Source organism: Trichomycterus rosablanca, chromosome 12, assembly GCF_030014385.1.
Source record: "Trichomycterus rosablanca isolate fTriRos1 chromosome 12, fTriRos1.hap1, whole genome shotgun sequence".
Lineage (NCBI taxonomy): Eukaryota > Metazoa > Chordata > Actinopteri > Siluriformes > Trichomycteridae > Trichomycterus > Trichomycterus rosablanca.
Window position 1 is genome coordinate 19,095,728 of NC_085999.1, and position 18,519 is coordinate 19,114,246.

At 39.8% G+C, this 18,519-nt stretch overlaps 1 protein-coding gene across 1 annotated transcript in view; it reads left to right on the top strand.

Annotated features, from left to right (window-relative positions):
- Window positions 1-18,519, top strand: part of ncam2 (neural cell adhesion molecule 2) — a 467,141-nt gene that overhangs the window by 400,368 nt on the left and 48,254 nt on the right. Inside the window, exons 9-13 of the mRNA XM_063005428.1 lie at window positions 1,178-1,328; window positions 5,049-5,236; window positions 5,980-6,076; window positions 12,732-12,905; window positions 15,472-15,591. Coding sequence (XP_062861498.1) covers window positions 1,178-1,328; window positions 5,049-5,236; window positions 5,980-6,076; window positions 12,732-12,905; window positions 15,472-15,591 — 730 coding nt within the window. The remainder of the gene's footprint in view (window positions 1-1,177; window positions 1,329-5,048; window positions 5,237-5,979; window positions 6,077-12,731; window positions 12,906-15,471; window positions 15,592-18,519) is intronic.

Consider the following 18,519-nt stretch of genomic DNA (forward strand, 5'->3'; position numbering starts at 1 on the left):
CACTGTATTGGAAATACTAGTAGTAGAAGCAGAAAGCATAGTCATCATTGTTTTTATTCTTTTATTCTTATCTAATATCATAGTAGGGCTCCCAGGTGGCGCAGCAGGATATTTCACTAGCGCACCAGCGCTGAGATTCTGAACTCTTGAGTTTGAACCTCAGCTCTGCTACCGGTCGGCTTTGCGCCCTCTAGCAGGCATCATTTGTAGTACCTGCAGCAGACATAATTGTCCATTTAAAATCTGCCAGGAGGATAAAAGACCGGACTAATGTGGGTGGGGTCTTCGACGCTGTGTAAGGACCTTGGTTAGTAGCCCGAGGCATCTGTACAGGAAGTGGAGGAGTGCGGAGGTCAGTGCTTGACTCCCCGCACGCGAATACTGGCCTCATGCGCAAATTCACAGAACGTGTGGGCGAATAAGAAGGGGTCGTGTACTGCGCACACGTCAGAGGGAGCGTGAGGCAGGTGAATATACCCTTCTCGGACATGATCGGAGTCTCCAGCAGTGGAAGACGAATTGACTACGCTAAAACTGGGAGAAAAAGGGTCAAATGCATAAACAAAATAGCAAAAAAAAAATTAAATAATAATAATAATTATGTTGCCGCTCAGGTGGTGCAGCGGTAAAGTACGCTAGCTCACCAGAGTTGGGGTTTCGAATACTTCGTATCGAATCTCAGCTCTGCCTTTCCGACTAGGTTGGGCGGCAGCATGAACAATAATTGGCTGTTGTTCAGGGTTAGAGGGTAAGAAAGTCGGATCATAAGTCCTCATAACTGGTGCGACTGCGGCCCCTGCTGGCACCTGCACAGGGCTGAAGAATAATGCTGATGTGGGTGTGGCCCTCCGTACACAGTGCCCGTCAAGTATATAAACTTGACTCGTGCAGGTGAAAAATGCACTATCTGTACTGACTGCGTACCGGAGGGGGCGCATGTCAGTTGAGAGGCGTATATATATTTATAATAAAAGTTACATTTTTGTTGGGGGGACAAAAGTTTAACGTATAACCTCAAACTATATATATATAATTGTATTTAAAAACGCTGTGGGTTGTTAACATTGTTACAACAGCACTTAGCTGAACATATCTTCTAATGTAATGATAATACATACCATTTGTTTAGCAATATTAAAATCTGATTATAAACACGACAGTGTGTTTGCATTTTCAGAGTCCAGACGGCCGTGTAGAAGTGCGTGGGAAGTATGGTGAGTCCATGCTGACCATAGTGGGAGTGAGTCTGTCAGACTGGGGCCGCTTCGACTGTGAGGCTCTTAGCAGAATTGGAGGACATCAGAAGAGCATGTTCCTGGATATTGAGTGTAAGTGTGTTAGTCACTGAAACCCTGACCATCACCACCCACTAACCACCATTCATCACACACACACACAAGCAGTCACTGGTAACACATGTGCACCAAACACATTTACACACATGCCAGCTCTTACAATGACACCAGCAGGAACATTGTGCTATTATTTCTTAGTGCCAGGTTTGTTGTTGACAGAACTACCATGTGGTAGCTTTTTCATAGCATTTACAGTAAATTTAAAATCACTATGAAAAATTTAACATTATTTTACATACAATTTTACTCTTGTAATAAGAAGAAATGTTGCATTTATTAACTTAATTTAGATTCTATTAACAGTAAGCAGAGAAAGCCGCTCAGGTGGCGCAGCAGTAAAAACACACGCTAGCACACCAGAGCTGGGATCTCGAATACATCTTATCGAATCTCAGCTCTGCCATCCGGCTAGGCTGGGAGACTACATGAACAACGATTGGCTGTTCACAGGGTTAGATTAGCCGGACCAGGGTTCCTCATAACTGATGCAATTACGACCTCTGCTGGCTGATTGATGGCGCCTGCGCAGAGTTGGAAAATAATGCTGACCAGGTGTGGCTCTCCGTGCACAAGGCTGATCCGCATATGAACTCGCCTCGTGCAGGTGAAAAGATGCAGTTGGTACTGCACACGTGTCAGTTGCAAAGCTCCTCAGTCAGCAATGGAGGGTAGTATCGGTAGGGGTGAAGCATAATTGAATACGACTAGATTGGGGAGAAAATTGGGGAAAAAATTGGAGAAAAATAGAAAAGAAGGTTTTGCTAACAGAACTATATATACAGTATATATATATATATATATAATATATATAATTTGGAATATGTATAATACCAGAACTCAATTACTTTTATTTATGTATTTATTTATTTATTTATTTATTTATTTATTTATTTATTTATTTATTTATTTCAAAGTCATGGTATCTGTTTCACAGTCAGCTTCTTTCGCCCAAGATACCTGGGGCTAGCATAACCAACCAGCTTGCTTATCCGTACTTGTCTTTTTTTATAATTATTAATAGTAAATGTACCAGAGAAACAGCAGTTATAGAAATGTTTCTAAACAAAAAAAATATAGAATAAAATGCCCCTTATTAAAAAAATTATCTGTTCCTCATTTATTGCCCATAGGTATGGTATTGGTACTTTACGATAAAGATGGCAGCTAACACCTTTTATATGTTCTGAATGTAGTCAAATATTTAAGTTGTGTCTGATTTACAGTGGCATTGCTTCTTTATTCACCATTGGAATATAAATATTAAATGTTATTCTAAATGTACACCATATGGAAAAATTTATTGGGACACCCCTGCAATAAATCAATTATATAAAGAAAATTATATGCTTTAAACTTTTCAGCAACAGTTGAAAAGAGAAGACCCTTTCCTGTTCCAGCATGACTGTTCCCCTGTGCAAAGCCATGAAAAAAGTCTTGATTGAAATAAACTCTAGTGGCCTGCACAGAGCCCTGACCTCAGCCTCAATGAACAACTTTAGAATGAACTGGAACATCAATTGAGTCTTTCATGACCAACATCAGTGCCCAGCCATACAAATGCTCTTTTGACTTAACAGGCACAAATTCCCCCAGATTCCCACAGTTGCTGTTGTTAGCTAAATTTATTTTTTACAGTCAGGTGTACATATACTTTTGGCCATATAGTGCAGTTAGTAATACATTGTAGCACCTGCAATAAAAGTGCAGTCTCTTTAAACCTACTGTTCATTTAGTGAGTGAATAGCTGATCACACAGATTTTTAGTATGACTACGCGTTTTGAGCATCTTTTTAAGGAAATTTAATTTAGAACACTGGCAAAACAAGATGTCAGTGAACCAGTTTTAAAAATGCATGATGTATAAACAGGCCCACAATTTAATTTGTTTTTTGAGGTGTTTTGTCTTTTCCAGTTTCCTTCCCTTGGGTGACAGCACACTGCTTAGCTCCAGTGCAATTATTTCAACGTCACATTAATTCCACCTTTGAGATCCAAATTGTGAATGACAGAGACAAAACACAGCCACGGTTGTTCACTTTTACCACATAGAGGCTACAGTACAGTCCACTTTAACTTAGCAAAAATCTTTGCTTTGAAATTGCGCTAAATGGGACAGTGGTACCCTGAGTGGGTAGAGATTTGGGCTATCAATTGTAAGGTTAAGAGTTCGAATCCCAGCTCTGTCATGCAGCCACTGTTGGGCCCTTAAGCAAGGCCCTTAACCCTGTCTGCTCCAGGCGTACAATAGCTGACCCTGCGCTCTGACCCCAGCTTCCAAACAAGCTGGAATATGTGAATAAAGAATTTTGTTGTACTGTACACATGCATATGTTTATATGACAAATAAAGGCATTCTTCTTCTTCTTAAATTGTAACTAGATTTGTCATACAGTAGAAATTGACATATTTGAATACATACTTTACACCACACATAACCAGAGGAGAACCATCAATAATTGTGACCAGTATATTAATTGTATACTACAGAGGAGTATTAGTAGGCAGGGCAGTTGTAGCCTAGCGGTTAAGGTACTGGACTAGTAACCGAAAGATTGCCGGTTCAAGCCCCACCACTGCCAGGTTGCCACTGTTGGGCCCTTGAGCATGACCCTTAACCCTCAATTGCTCAGACTGTCCTGCCACAATACTGTGTTGCTTTGAATAAAAAGCTTCTGCTAAATGCCGAAAAACCCACACTTTTCTACAAAGTCACCTTCTATAGTATTTTTCCTAGCGTCCGACCAACTTTTTAATGGCATCAGAAAAAAAAGCTTTTGGATGAGCGCGTAGTCACTGATGCACCACTGCTTTCACATCATCATCACGTGAAAAAATCTTCCTCCCTTTAAAGCTTCTTTGGGCGTCCAAAAAGGTGGAAATCAGATGACGCTAAATCCGGACTATAAGCTCTCTTTCAGTCTCTCAGACATGACCAATTATTACCCCTACCACCCTCACCGTTTCCAATGAAAATATAAAAGTGCAGCAACTTTTTGAAGATCCCTCGTATAATTTATCAATAATGGATTTAAATAAAGGCTTTAAAGGGTGTAAAGAAATTCATAAAACACACTAAAATATATTTCTTCTTTACTATAGCCACAGTTCAGTGATGGGGTGCAATGTGGTGCTGTGGGGCAACACAGTTTGAATGGAAAAGTCTTTCTAATAGGGCTTTGTAAAGTGAATGCTAATGACATAATGGACAATATCAATCTCTATTATGAAAAAAAGAATTATTATGTGCACTTTATGGTCTTCAGTGCACGTCTGCCACTGAGTCAGAGAGAAAGAAACACAGAAAAAGACGTCTGTGTTTAGTGAACAAAACTAAAAGAGAAAAAAACAGAGCAGAGATGGGCAGTGGCTGTAGACTGGCCAGGCTGTTTTGATAAATTGCATTGAAATGGCATGCCATGCTTGTTAACGCACGTTATTCAGCTTCAACAGGGGCCTGTATACCCAGCTGCAAGAGCACTCCCAGATGCACTTTTCATTTACTGTGCATGTGTATACAGACACGCTCACATCTGTGACTTTCACAGAGCTTGGTTTGTTATTCCCCACCATGCCAGTCAACTGTTAGCTAATACATTGAATTCTGCTCTGAGTTAATGCTCAGAGAGCTGATCTCAGTTCTGTTTTTGTGCTATAGACTGACTAATATTATATTTTTTTTTTATTATTTGACAGATGCCCCCAAGTTTCAAACCAATAACACCATCTTTTTCTCATGGGAGGGAAACCCAGTGAACATCAGCTGTGAGGTTATGTCCAACCCAGTGGCCACCATGCTGTGGAGGCGAGACAAGCTGACCATTCCCACTGAGGGCATGGCCAACATGCGAGTCCACAGTGCCCCCGGCAGGTCCCTCCTGGAGGTACTCATATACAGCTCTGCATTGTCATCATTGTGCTGTTTGCTAAATACTCCTGAACTAAGCATTGCAAAACATACAAGCATATTAGAGTATAATTCGAGCTGTTTCTATTTTACATATGGTATTTAATTTACTTTAGTCTCATTCTATTGGCTGAGATTTTAATTTACTCCAAACATCTCTAGGAGTTCAGGAGGACAGATTTCTTACCACTTTATTTAAGCTCACTCACTCTCTTTCTTAACCGCTTATCCAATAAGGGTCGCTTGGGTGGTGGGGGGTTATTGGTGCTGGAGCCTATCTTAGCTTTTCAATGGGTGCAAGGCACACATTAACACCTTGGACGGGCGCCAGTCTATCGCAGGGCAGACACACATACACACACACGCACACATACACACACCCATTTACCTATAGGGCAATTTAGTGTCCCCAATTAACCTGACTAAATGTTTTTGGACTGTGGGAGGAAACCGGAGCTCCCGGAGAAAACCCACACAGACACGGGGAGAACATGCAAACTCCGCACAGAAAGGACCCGGACCTCCCCGCCTGGGGATCGAACCCAGGACCTTCTTGCTGTGAGGTGACAGTGCTACCCACCGAGCCACCCTGCTGCCTATTTAAGCTGTTATTCTAAATTTGTTTTGAAATCATAGCACAGTAGTTGCAAAGCAGTCAGATCCAGTTCTCCAGACTTTTGAAAATGTGAATAACCCAGTTTCCTCACTTTATTTATCCAGGTCACTCCCATGTCTGACCGCGATTTTGGTCGATATAACTGCACAGCCAGGAACAACATTGGTATGCGCTACCAGGAGTTCATCCTTGCTCAGGCAGGTGAGTAAACGGCTTTCCTCCAGCAGCGTTATGCTACTGTGCCTCTGGAGTAACATTTATCAGCCGGGTCTTAATTATAGAAATAGAGCTTGCAGCTTTCATGTGTGCTTACAGAATTGCATAAATACCTTTGAAATCTGGAGTACTGTTTATTCATATTAAAGTGTAAATTGTGGAAACTTTTCCAACAGACCTATAAAGATATTTTCCGTGCAGTAATTGTGCATATTAATTAAAGCTGCTTATTGTCACATCTGCACAGAATTGGCAATAAGTGTGGTTCATTTCTTTGGTACATGGTGCATTATTTTGCTTTTATTATGCTTATACACAGTGAATCATATTATACCTTTAATTGACAAAATTTTTCGGACACTCAACATCTCAAGAGTTGGCATTTTAATTAATCCCAGTGGTGTTTAAAAGAGTTCAGTAGACTTTTTTATAGACCTTAATATGTGCATGAGGATATTGTGATGCTAACAGCCTACCCCAAATTGTTCCTAAGGGCCTACCCTAAGTTGCTGGAGGCTCAAAACAGCCCAGACAGTCAAGCCGCAAACACTGACAGATTGTTAGGAAGCCAAGACACATTGATGCCTGAGGACAGGCAATGTCATTAGGTACAGATCGTCATGTGGCTCAAATTGCAGATTATTTTATTAAGATTATTAGGTGAATGGTCATTTGATTCCATTTTTTAGGACCACTACAGAGCAGGTATTATTTAGGTGGTGGATTATTCTCAGCACTGCAGTGACACTGACATGGTGGTGATGTGTTAGTGTGAAGTTTTTAAATACTGTGTCCACTCACTGTCCACTCTATTAAACACTCCTACCTAGTTGGTCCACCTTGAAGATGTAAAGACAGAGACGATCGCTCATCTATTGCTGCTGTTTGAGTTGGTCATCTTCTAGACCTTCATCAGTGGTCGCAGGACGCTGCCCATGAGACACTGTTGGCTGGATATTTTTGGTTCGTGGACTATTCTCAGTCCAGCGGTGACAGTGAGTTGTTTAAAAACTCCAGCAGCGGTGCTGTGTCTGATCCACTCATACCAGCACAACACACTAACACCACCACCATGTCAGTGTTGCTGCTGTGCTGAGAATGATCCACCACCTGAATAATACCTGCTCTGTAGTGGTCCTGGGAGAGTCCTGACCATTGAAGAACACGGTGAAAGGGGGCTAACAAAGCATGCAGAGAAACAGATGGACTACAGTCAGTAATTGTAGAACTACAAAGTGCTTCTATATGGTAAGTGGAGCTGATAATATGGACAGTGAGTGTAGAAACAAGGAGGGGTTTTAATGTTATGGCTGATCAGTGTATGTTTCAATTATAAATAAATAAATAAAATAAATAATTGTAAAACTATTTTAAAATGTTATTATAGACCTCAATATGTGCATGAGGATATTGTAATACTAATGGCCTACCCCAAATTGTTCCTAAGGGCCTACCCTAACTTGCTGGAGGCTCAAAACAGCCCAGAACTCAAGCCACAAAACACTGATAGATTGTTAGGCAGCCAAGACACATTGATGCCTGAGGACATGAAGGCTATGTCATCTGGTACAAATCGTCATGTGGCTTAAATTGCAGATAATTGTTTTAATGGTGATTGGGTGAATGTGTCACAACACACAGTGCATGGAAGAAGATGAACTTGTCCGACATTTCTTTTTTACTCCAAGATTATGTGGACAGCCAGGCACCTGTGAATAATTTATAAACGATGGCACCAGAATGCCCTGTAGTACTGTCCACCTTGCATTGTATAGAATTTAACTGCTGCTAATGTCTTTGAACGAGACACCACAAGACTCCAATAGATGTCTTGTCGAGTCAAGTCAGATAGCATATTAGGTAGGGTGTCCTCATGTTTTTCTCTATCAGGGTAACAGCTTAATTTTGTGGACCTTTGGACCTGTCCATTTTATCAGCTCCTCTTACCATATAGAAGCACTTTGTAGTTCTACAATTACTGACTGTAATCCATCTGTTTCTTTGCATGCTTTGTTAGCCCCCTTTCACCCTGTTCTTCAATAGTCAGGACTTTCCCAGGACCACCACAGAGCAGGTATTATTTAGGTGGTGGATCATTCTCAGCACTGCAGTGACACTGACATGGTGGTGGTGTGTTAGTGTGTGTTGTGCTAGTATGAGTGAATAAGACACAGCAGCGCTGCTGGAGTTTTTAAACACCTCACTGTCACTGCTGGACTGAGAATAGTCCACCAACCAAAAATATCCAGCCAACAACGCCCTGTGGGCAGCATTCTGTGACCACTGATGAAGGTCTAAAAGATAACCAACTCAAACAGCAGCAATAGATGAGCAATCGTCTCTGACTTTTATACCAAGTTGGTCCACCTTGTAGATGTAGTGTCTAATAGAGTGGACAGTAAGTGGACATGGTATTTAAAAACTCCAGCAGTGCTGCCGTGTCTTATCCACTCATACCAGCACAACACACACTAACACACCACCACCATGTCAGTGTCACTGCAGTGCTGAGAATCATCCACCAGCTAAATAATACCTGCTCTGTGGTGGTCCTGTGGGGGTCCTGACCATTGAAGAACAGGTGAAAGCTGGTAAAAAAGCATTCAGAGAAACAGATGGACTACAGTCAGTAATTGTAGAACTTGCTGTAGAAAGTGCTTCCATATGGTAAGAGGAGCTGATAAAATGAACAGTGAATGTAGAAACAAGGAGGTGGTTTTGATGTTATGGCTGATTAGTGTATATACAATGTTTTGCTGATCAGCTTTATTGTAATTTGTAAATAGAAACACATTTAGAATTTGTTGCTTGCAAGACACTTCAAAAAGTTGGGACGGGGCAAAATAGGAGTGAAATGTTTATAGAATATTCACTTTACATTGTTTTGAAAAATTCCACAATAAGCAAGTAACGTGGTAACAAGTGAGGTTATCAGGTTTTTGTATAAAAAGTATCCACTAAAGGCTCAGGCTTTGCAAAAAAAAAGATGGGTAATGACATCACTTTGTGCCAAATTTTGTAAGAGAATTATCAGCTTAAAATAACATTACTTAAAACAAGATTGCAAATAATGTATGGTTTTAACCATCTACTATGCTTAATCTTGTGAAAGGATTGAGGATATCTAGCGAAATCTCAGTCTGTGTCTGGTAACCACTGTTGAATGAGGGTGATCTTCCAGCTTTTAGATGACATTTCATAGGAAAATATTATGCTACTGTGATAAACATAGCCAAATGGATTCGAAGTACTTCAGAAAACCATTGTCACCTAACACTCTGTCATACATCAATTCTATCCAAAAACTCAAATCATCTCATATCAGCTTATCTCGGTTGGACCAAACCACTGTAGAAACGTGCTGTGGACAGATGAGTCCATGTTCTAGCTTGTTTTTGAGTTCTCCATGGCAAAGATGAAAACTACCATCCAGATTGTTATCAGTAAGAGGTTTAAAAGCCAACTTCTGCCACAGAATAAGGGACTTGTATATGTGTGAAGGTACCGTTAAAGGGGAGTTTTATTATAGGACTTTTGGAGAAACATATGCTGCCATCAAGCTGATGTCTTTTCCTGGGATGTCCATGGTTATTTCAGCGGGACATTCAGCAGCTACAACAGTGTGGCTTCATAGACACAGAGTGTGTATGCTTGACAGGCCTGCCTGCAGTCCAAATTTGTCTCCTATTAAAAATGCCTGGTGTATAATTAAGAGAAACATCAGACAATAGTAACCATGGACTGTATCAGGCAAAAATAGAGAAAAATTTCACTTGCTAAACTGCTACAGTTAGTGTCCTCACTTGTCAAACCATTAAAAGTCTCATTAATAGGAACAGTTATGGCACACAAGGGTAAACATGCCTCTGTCCTAACTTTTGTCTGGTGATGTCTGGTGCAGGCATCAAATTCTATGTGTAGAATTGTTTGTGCAGGCGTCAATGTGTTTCTATTTACAAATACAATAATCAATAAAACATTGGAAATCTTTTATGTCTGCTTTTGTCAGTTAAAGATTCAAGAGAAATAACAAATCACAGATCACACCAACTTTTTTTTTTTTACTATTTGACCATATATTCAAAAAAAAATTTTTTTAATGCATTTTCTCCCCATTTTCCACACGATTTAGCCCAGTCAATTTGTCTTCCGCTGCTGAGGAATACCCGATTGCATCAGAGGAGAGCATGTCGCTGCTCACGTTTCACGTGCACAGCCCTCCTTTTCTCGCCCGTGCATTCTGCACAGGCATCTCTTCCATCGATCAGGGTCCTTACACAGCGTATGAAGATCCCACCCCACACATAGTCCAGTCGTCCCACCCTAGCAGATATGGTGGGCAATTAGTATCTGCTGCAGGCACTACCAATTATGTCCACCAGACGGCGCCCAGCGGCCCGATGGCAACGTTGAGTTTCGAATCGAGGAGTTCAAAATCTCGGCGCTGGTGTGCTAGCGGAATACCCCGCTGCGCCACCTGGGCACCTATAAACACTTTCTGATAATTGTGAATAGACAAATGTGTGTATAATATTACTATTGTGCCATTTTTTTATGTTATATGTAAAAGTCGTACATATATGCACTACATGGAGCCAAGGAAAATGCATATAACCACAGGTGGATGAAGATCTGCTTTTTTCTAGTGGTACCAAACACCATTTAATAAAATGAAAGGTAATTTTGATTCAAACAATTAAGTTAGAACCACTACTATGGCCGCTCAAGTGGCGCAGCGGTAAAAACACACGCTGGAACCAGAGCTGGGATCTCGAATACATACAGCTGGGCTGAGCGACCACATGAACAACGGCCTGTTGTTCAAATAAAGGGGGGATATTAAAAGCCAGATAGGGACTCTCTCATAACTAATGCAGTTATGACCTCTGCTGGCTGATTGATGGCACCTGCACAGAGACGGGAAAAGAGCGCTGTCAGGGTGTGTCTCTCTGTACACAGTGCTGATCCACATTGCACTCGTCAAAAATTGTAGTTGACAAAGCGCATACGGCTGCTGCCTGCGTGTCGGATGGGGCATGAGTTAGCTTCGTTCTCCACAATCAGAGGGGGGATCGGCATTGGTGGAGAGGAAGCATGACACAATCGGGCAATTGGACGCACTACAAGGGAGAAAAAGGGGGAGAAAATGCATAAAAAAAAGAACCACAGCTATGCTATTAACTTGACTGTGCATCTAACAGGCATAATTATCCATGCCTGAGAGAGAGAGAGAGAGAGAGAGAGAGAGAGAGAGAGAGAGAGAGAGATGTTAATGGGCTCGTCATTGCTGCTGAAAATATGACCCCTACTGGCTGGCCAATGCAACTGCACAAGTGGTGGATATATTTGTGTAGAATATACACAATAGGCCTAGGTGGACCTGTGCCTCTGGCAAGTGAAAAGAAATGACCTCAGGAAAAGCTGTCCTCATGCCAGGGTGGTGCTTGTGACAGTGGTATCAGGCATTGTAAACAACTGAATTGGGGCCTGTATTACCACCATCATATTTAGTGCTATGCTCTAATCCCATTCTGTTTTTGTTGTTGTCTTTAACTCAGTCTTAGTACATATCTTCCAGGTAAACCTGCATTTGCCCTTTTCTTATTGCCTACCCCCATCTAAGACATGTTACCAAATCACAAACACACACCCCTACTGCACCCAAACTTTTTTTTCCCCCTTATTGTCTGTTTAATTTTCCTCTCTCACCACTTTCTCACTTTTAATCTCTTGTTCCATCATTTGTCCCTGTTTCTCTTCCTCATGTTGATACAAGTAGGTGTTTGTAATTCAGTGCAGAATGGCTCCTCTTTATGTGCTGGAAAAATGAATGGAGAGATCCTGAAGATGATTGTGACAGATAGACTGATACCTGAATGAAACCCCTTTCACTGCTTCTATGTGAGAGAGGTTTAGCTCTATTGCGAGTGCTTTGAAAGGAAATAATACTAACCAAAGTAAACAGTGAAGATTTCCAGATGTTTAGGATATAAAATAAGAAAAGAAAACAACCTGCAGCTGAAAATACCACTCAAAGGTGTACAAATAATATCAGGAAAGAAAAAAAAAGTCAGTCGTGGACACCCATTTGAGTCTAACCAAGTAATTGTTTATAATTGTACTGTTATTATAACTGTACAAAGCAACGCGTGTTTTGCCTCTCTTGATGAGACCCCACACAAGAATCCACTCTGGATGTAGGTGGTATCTTAATGGAGATATAAAAAGTACAATCGCCAGTGTGTTATTAATGTAGACAGATTGTATTTGTTTTTATGACTAAGATGAATGACATGATTAGTTAATGCTTAAATTTATGTATTTCCAATTTTTCCCTGGAACTGTGCATGTATTAAATTAGGATGTGGGTGTATTCTTGTGTGTTAAGGATTATGCCAGATTTCTAGTATGCATGTAGGCAATAAAGAGGTTATCCCAAACTGAAGGGCAGAGCTGCCAATTCTTCTGTATTTTTAACTGTAGCTGTAAACTGTAAATGTTAAACTAAAGCCTTTATTTTTATGTGTAATTTATTATTGCACTATAAGACCCCATAGCCAGCAGGATTATATACTACACTATATATTATACTACAAGCAGCTAAAGCTTTTAATCACCCCCTTTTATCTGTCTGTTTCAGACGTTCCTTCAAACCCCTACTCTGTGCACCTTAGCTCAGTGGCCCAACGCACAGCAACAGTGACGTTCATGAAGCCAGACTCCCATGGTGGTGTTCCCATTGGCCATTACCTGGTCAGATATAAAGACATCAGTTCTAATGACTGGAGAGATGTTAAGTCACATGGTACACAAAGTGAGTACAAAAATATTATACAATAAAGAGATAACTGGTTCAAAGTTGTGTAATTATACATCGTATACACTCACTCACTCACTCGCTCACTTACTTTCTTAAACGCTTATCATTTAATGGTCGCAGGGGGTGCTGGAACCTATTCCAGCTTTTCAATAGGCACAAGGCACACAGTACCACCCTAAATGGGGGGCCAGTCCATTGCAGGGCAGAAAAACATACACACACACCAATTTACCAATAGGGCAATTCAGTGTCTCCAATGGAGCTCCCGGAGGAAACTCACGCAGACACGGGGTGAACATGCAAACTCCGTACAGAAAAGACCCGGTCCGCCCCGTCTGAGAATCGAACCCAGGACCTTCTTGCTGTGAGGCAACAGTGCTACCCACCGAGCCACCATGCCGCCCACATTATATACATTGTAGAACTAATATTTTAAACAGAATAATTGAAGTAAATGTTAAATAGTGCAACCACACATTAATAAGGCTTGAGGCATTCTACCTGGTACTGTAAAATAAATCAACCTGATCTTAACTGTCAGTATTCATTATTATTATTATTATTATTATTATTAATATTAATATTATTATTATTATTATGTCATTTTTTCCCATCAATTTTGTAACTGCACTAAAACATTTTTTTTATACCTTGCCTTTTTTTCTTACACAATATAAGCTTCTTTTTAGAACATAACAGTAATCAAACATAATAAACAAGTTCGTATTTTTAATTCTGCTTTATGTTAAGAAACTAATGCTTTTAAGGATTTTTATATATAAAATATTAAATAAATGAATTAATCATTTAAGTAGTAAGTTGCTATTTTTAATAGTTCACCCAATAGTCTGTTTGTCCGGACAGTAACACAGTACAGTATTTTAAACCTAACAAGCAAACAAATGGAAAAGAATACATTGATATATACTGTAGAATGATGTATAGGTATAGAAAAATATATATATAGATATTTATAAAGGGTTTTTAATTAAATTTTACAGAACTGAACACCAGTAAAGCATATTACATCACAGCCCCAGTGTCATTTTATTGCATAATAGCAATCTGTCTCCATTTTGCTTTTGTATTTTTTTATTTTTTTATTATTTGTGTTTTAGACATGCCTTTATGTGTGCCAGATTATGCTTTAAAAAATGAGTGAAGTGCCATTGATAAAACACACTAGCACACCATAGCTTTTCCCCCAATTTTCACCCCTAATCTAGTCATGTCCAATTACCCTGATTGCATCCTCCACTGATTTAACCCTCCACCGCTGACTGAGGATGCTTCTCAACTGACACACGCCCCCTCCGACACATGCTCAGTACAGACTGCATTTTTCACCTGCACGAGTTGAGTTCATATATACCAATCAGCACTGTGCACAGAGAGCCACACCCTCATCAGCATTATTCCTCAGCCCTGTGCAGGCACCATCAATCAGCCAGCAGAGGTCGTAATTGCACCAGTTATGAGGACCCATGATCCGGCTTGCCCCTGACCCTATGAACAACAGCCAATCGTTGTTCATGCAGCTGCCCAGCCCGATGTATTCGAAAACCCAGCTTTGGTGTGCTAGCGTATTTTACCGCTGTGTCACCTGAGCGGCCACCGATTGGCTTGTTGTTCATACAGGGTGGGAAGCCGGATAGGGACCTCATAACTGATGCAATTATGACCTCTGCTGGCTGATTGATGCCACCTGCACAGAGTCAAGGGATAATGCATTAATCTCCTCAATTAGCAGAGATCAGCATCAGTAGGAAGCGTAAGAGGAAGCATAATGCAATCGGGTAATTTGATACGACTAGATTGGGAGGAAAATTGGGGGGAAAAAGAGTGATAATGCAAATAAAATATTGGCCAGACTAAGCCACATAGAGGCAGAGTTTTCTATTGGCTATCAGATGGTTTAAAAAGAATTCATCAAAAGACCAATTTAAAATAACACGACTTATACAAGACCTGTAACAAGAGAGAAAAGCAAAAACTATAAATGCACTGTTTGTAGAAGCTGAAAAATGGGTAAAACATGAAAAGGGGAAAAATGCTATTGAATTGCAGTGTTAGAAAATGAACTGGCTGCTGTTGTGAGTGTTGCCCAGACCTTCTCACAACATGCACTTTAACACAAACATGCCACAGACACCAAAACAATCCCTGACTATAAGCCGGTCTTTGGGTGCAGCTGCCTGCAGGGTCTTAGATAGGCTTTTTCAGTGCTTGGCAAAATTACAGCGTTTCAAGATCTTAAATTGATTTTTCCTCCACAATGCTCAGAAGGGCTTGCGGGAACGTAAAGGACAAATCAGACAGCCAGATAAGCAAGCTCAACTGTTTGAAAGGCCCAAAGCTAATATCCATAATGCCACAAAAAGCAGGGGCTGGAAGGCATGATTGACCAAAGCAGTAATTGGAAACCTGGGTCATGATTGAGAAAACCAATAGGGACGTCCATCTATACTTATTTCAAGTGTGTTGCACTTATTCCCTTGCCCTTTCCTTTTTTTCCTCTCTGACTCCGTCACTCACTTTCTTGTTTATGTCTTTTTTTCAGTGATAGTGTTGCTTACCAACCTGGAGCCCAACACGACCTACGAGGTGCGAGTGGCAGCTGTGAATGGAAAAGGCCAAGGGGAATTCAGTCGTACTGAGAGCTTTCAAACGCTGCCTATCAGTGAGTGTACTTACTGCTCTGTACAATGCTTCAGGACAAACTACTTTCTCAGATTGAGGAAGTGCTGGAATGTTTAAATCACAAAGTTATTTTTTAAAACCTCACATTGAAGTCACATTGTTTTGCCATTACATGGTATATAAACATTTCTCAAGTGTATTTTAATGTAAAATGCAGCTTTAGAAAATGGCCAAATGGAGCATAATTGAAGCAAAGCACATTTCCCCAATTGGTGTTTATGGATGATGGTAAAGTGTGCTGTTTAACAAATACAGTGAACCCTTGACTTACAAATTTAATTGGTTCCGAGGGGTGGTTCCATTGGTTCCATTGTTCTTAAGTCAAAATGTTTGTTAGGCAAACCTGTTTTTCCCATAAGAAATAATGTAAATAGAATTAATCTGTGCCAGACCTCCCAAACCACCCCCTTACCTAACCTTTCTAATGTCTTAAATTGTCTTTTTTGTTATAAATACAATTATATTTTCCCTTAAACCTTAAATTATAGAATAGACGTTCCTGTAATAAACAATAATAAACAACAATACACAGTAGTACTGTTCTGTACATAAAACACACATCCCATTTCAGTACAGTATGTGTGCTGTACCATACACCATAATAACTTTCCTTCTTTTTTTTTTTTTTATAAAATGTATCTACCAGAAACAACAATAACTCTCATATTTCTCTATTATTTCCTTCTTTATTTCAATAGTATTGTATTTTGTAGGTGTAATTGAACGAAAGAAAGAATACTTTACTCAGCGGACTTTCTTCTTCTCTCACTCACTGTCCCCTCTGCCTGATACACAGTGACAGCTACTGGCAGGAGTAATTATACAACAACAGATAGTAATAGATTTTTTCATTTTCTCAACACTATGCTTTGGGGCCATTTTCACATGGAATTTTACAAAATATAAAGAAAACACCAAAAAAAACCACCATCCTCTGTCCGCTCACTGGATATATTTATATATATAGCGAGAGAGAGAGACGGTCAGAGTAAATGTGTTCGTGACATCACGTGTTTGGCGAATTTCGGTTAGTAATCTGAAATTTGTTCGTACGTTAAGTTCAAAAAGATCGTTCGTAACCCAAAATGTTCGTATGGTAAAGCGTTCATAATTCAAGGGTCTACTGTAATTCCAAATTTACCCATAGGTTTTTATCTGGCGTTTGATACTAAAAGCACTTCACAACCCCCCAAGACCCCCTTTCCAGTCCTCCATTCATTGTGAATGAGGGCACTGAAATCCCGGAAGAGGATAGAAATGTTCTTATTTATTGCATAATGACTATATTGATTTGCATCAACTCATTTATCTAATGGGACAAGTAAACACAAATTATCTAATTTTGTTTCCTCATTACAGAGATCTAGCATTTAAGACTGTACCATTATTTTGGTGTACACCAGCCATTTATTTAACATCTCTAAAGACCAGTAATTATTGCTTTGCACCAATAATCTCTCAAATGTGCATTGTCTTAGTAATTATTGGTTTAACTCTTTAGTCTTTCTAGAAGCCCCTCCGTATAAAGTTCTTTTTGACACAGTCTGATCACATCCTGCATTGAAGAGCTCAGTTATGTAAAAAAGTGTTTTGTTTGACTTTGGTCTTTAAATGTAGTGACTCGTGGTTCAGCTGGCCTGAATTTCAAACACTGAGTAATATAACTGTTTTTTTTAAATTAAGGTCTTAAAATTACAGTGAGATGAAAAAAAGAAATTGATTATGATGAAGTGGTGAAAAAGGCCATTAAATGATATGACCAAAATACTGCTGTGTATAAGACCTGGCTTACACTACAGGACACCTGAGTCAATTTTAAAGTCTCTTCTAATAGGAGCCAAATCTGCCCTGATTTTGTTCAAGCATTGTTTTCTAAAATTAGCAAACTTGTAGCCACGAATTAATGAAATACTCTCCAGCCTTGCACACTGTATTAAATTTAATTAGAACCTTAATTAGAAATAAGAAGATAAAAAATAGGAGTTAATTACTAGAAGAATGAAGAATGCCTTTATTTGTCATATATACATATACAGGTGTACAGTACAACGCAATTCTTTCTTTGCATTTCCCAGCTTATTTGAATGCTGGGGTCAGAGGGTTTGCCCCTGGAGCAAAGAGGGTTAATGGCCTTGCTCAAGGGCCCAACAGTGACTGCATGGCAGGGCTGGGATTTACACTCACAACCTTTTAATTGATAGTCCAAGGCTCTAACCACTAGGCTACCACTGTCCCTTTTGTAATATTACCTATTGCAGTGCATGTATACAAGCAAATCTAAACCACTCTATTTACTATTTACAGTCTAGTCATGACCAGTATTTAAAACTTCTGATAGAACCCAGTAGTGTTAGTTAGCTTGTACTTGGCCCTATATGCACAATATATTATTTTCATTAAATCAAGCTTCTGAGCCATGCTTTTTTTTGTGGAAAAAGCTAAAAGCTGTCTGTCTGGTGTTATAAATGTCTACATTTACTTTTTTCAGCATTTAGCAGATGCTTTTATCCAAAGTGACAGTATACAGTCTAAGTAATTGTGTGTTAAGGGCCTTGCTTAAGGGCCCCTACAGTGGCAACCTAGCCGTGGGTCGGCTTGAACCAGTGACCTTCCGATTACTAGTCCTGTACCTTAACCACTAGGCTGCACCTGCCTAAAATATAAAACAAATCATGAGAAATTTTGCAAGATTCAAGTTGACAGGTTTGTAATTGTAACCTGAAAGGGTGGAATGTTTTGTACATCTTGTATAAAGCAGATTAATGACTAAAAGCTAATTCTGAATGAAAATCATTACACTAGATCGGGGGTCCTATACTTCTTCAACATTGAACTGAGTTGTATAAATGTTGTAGGCTTTATGAAATTGTGTTTAAATTTAAAAGGCGGTAGCCAAAGTGTTCATCAG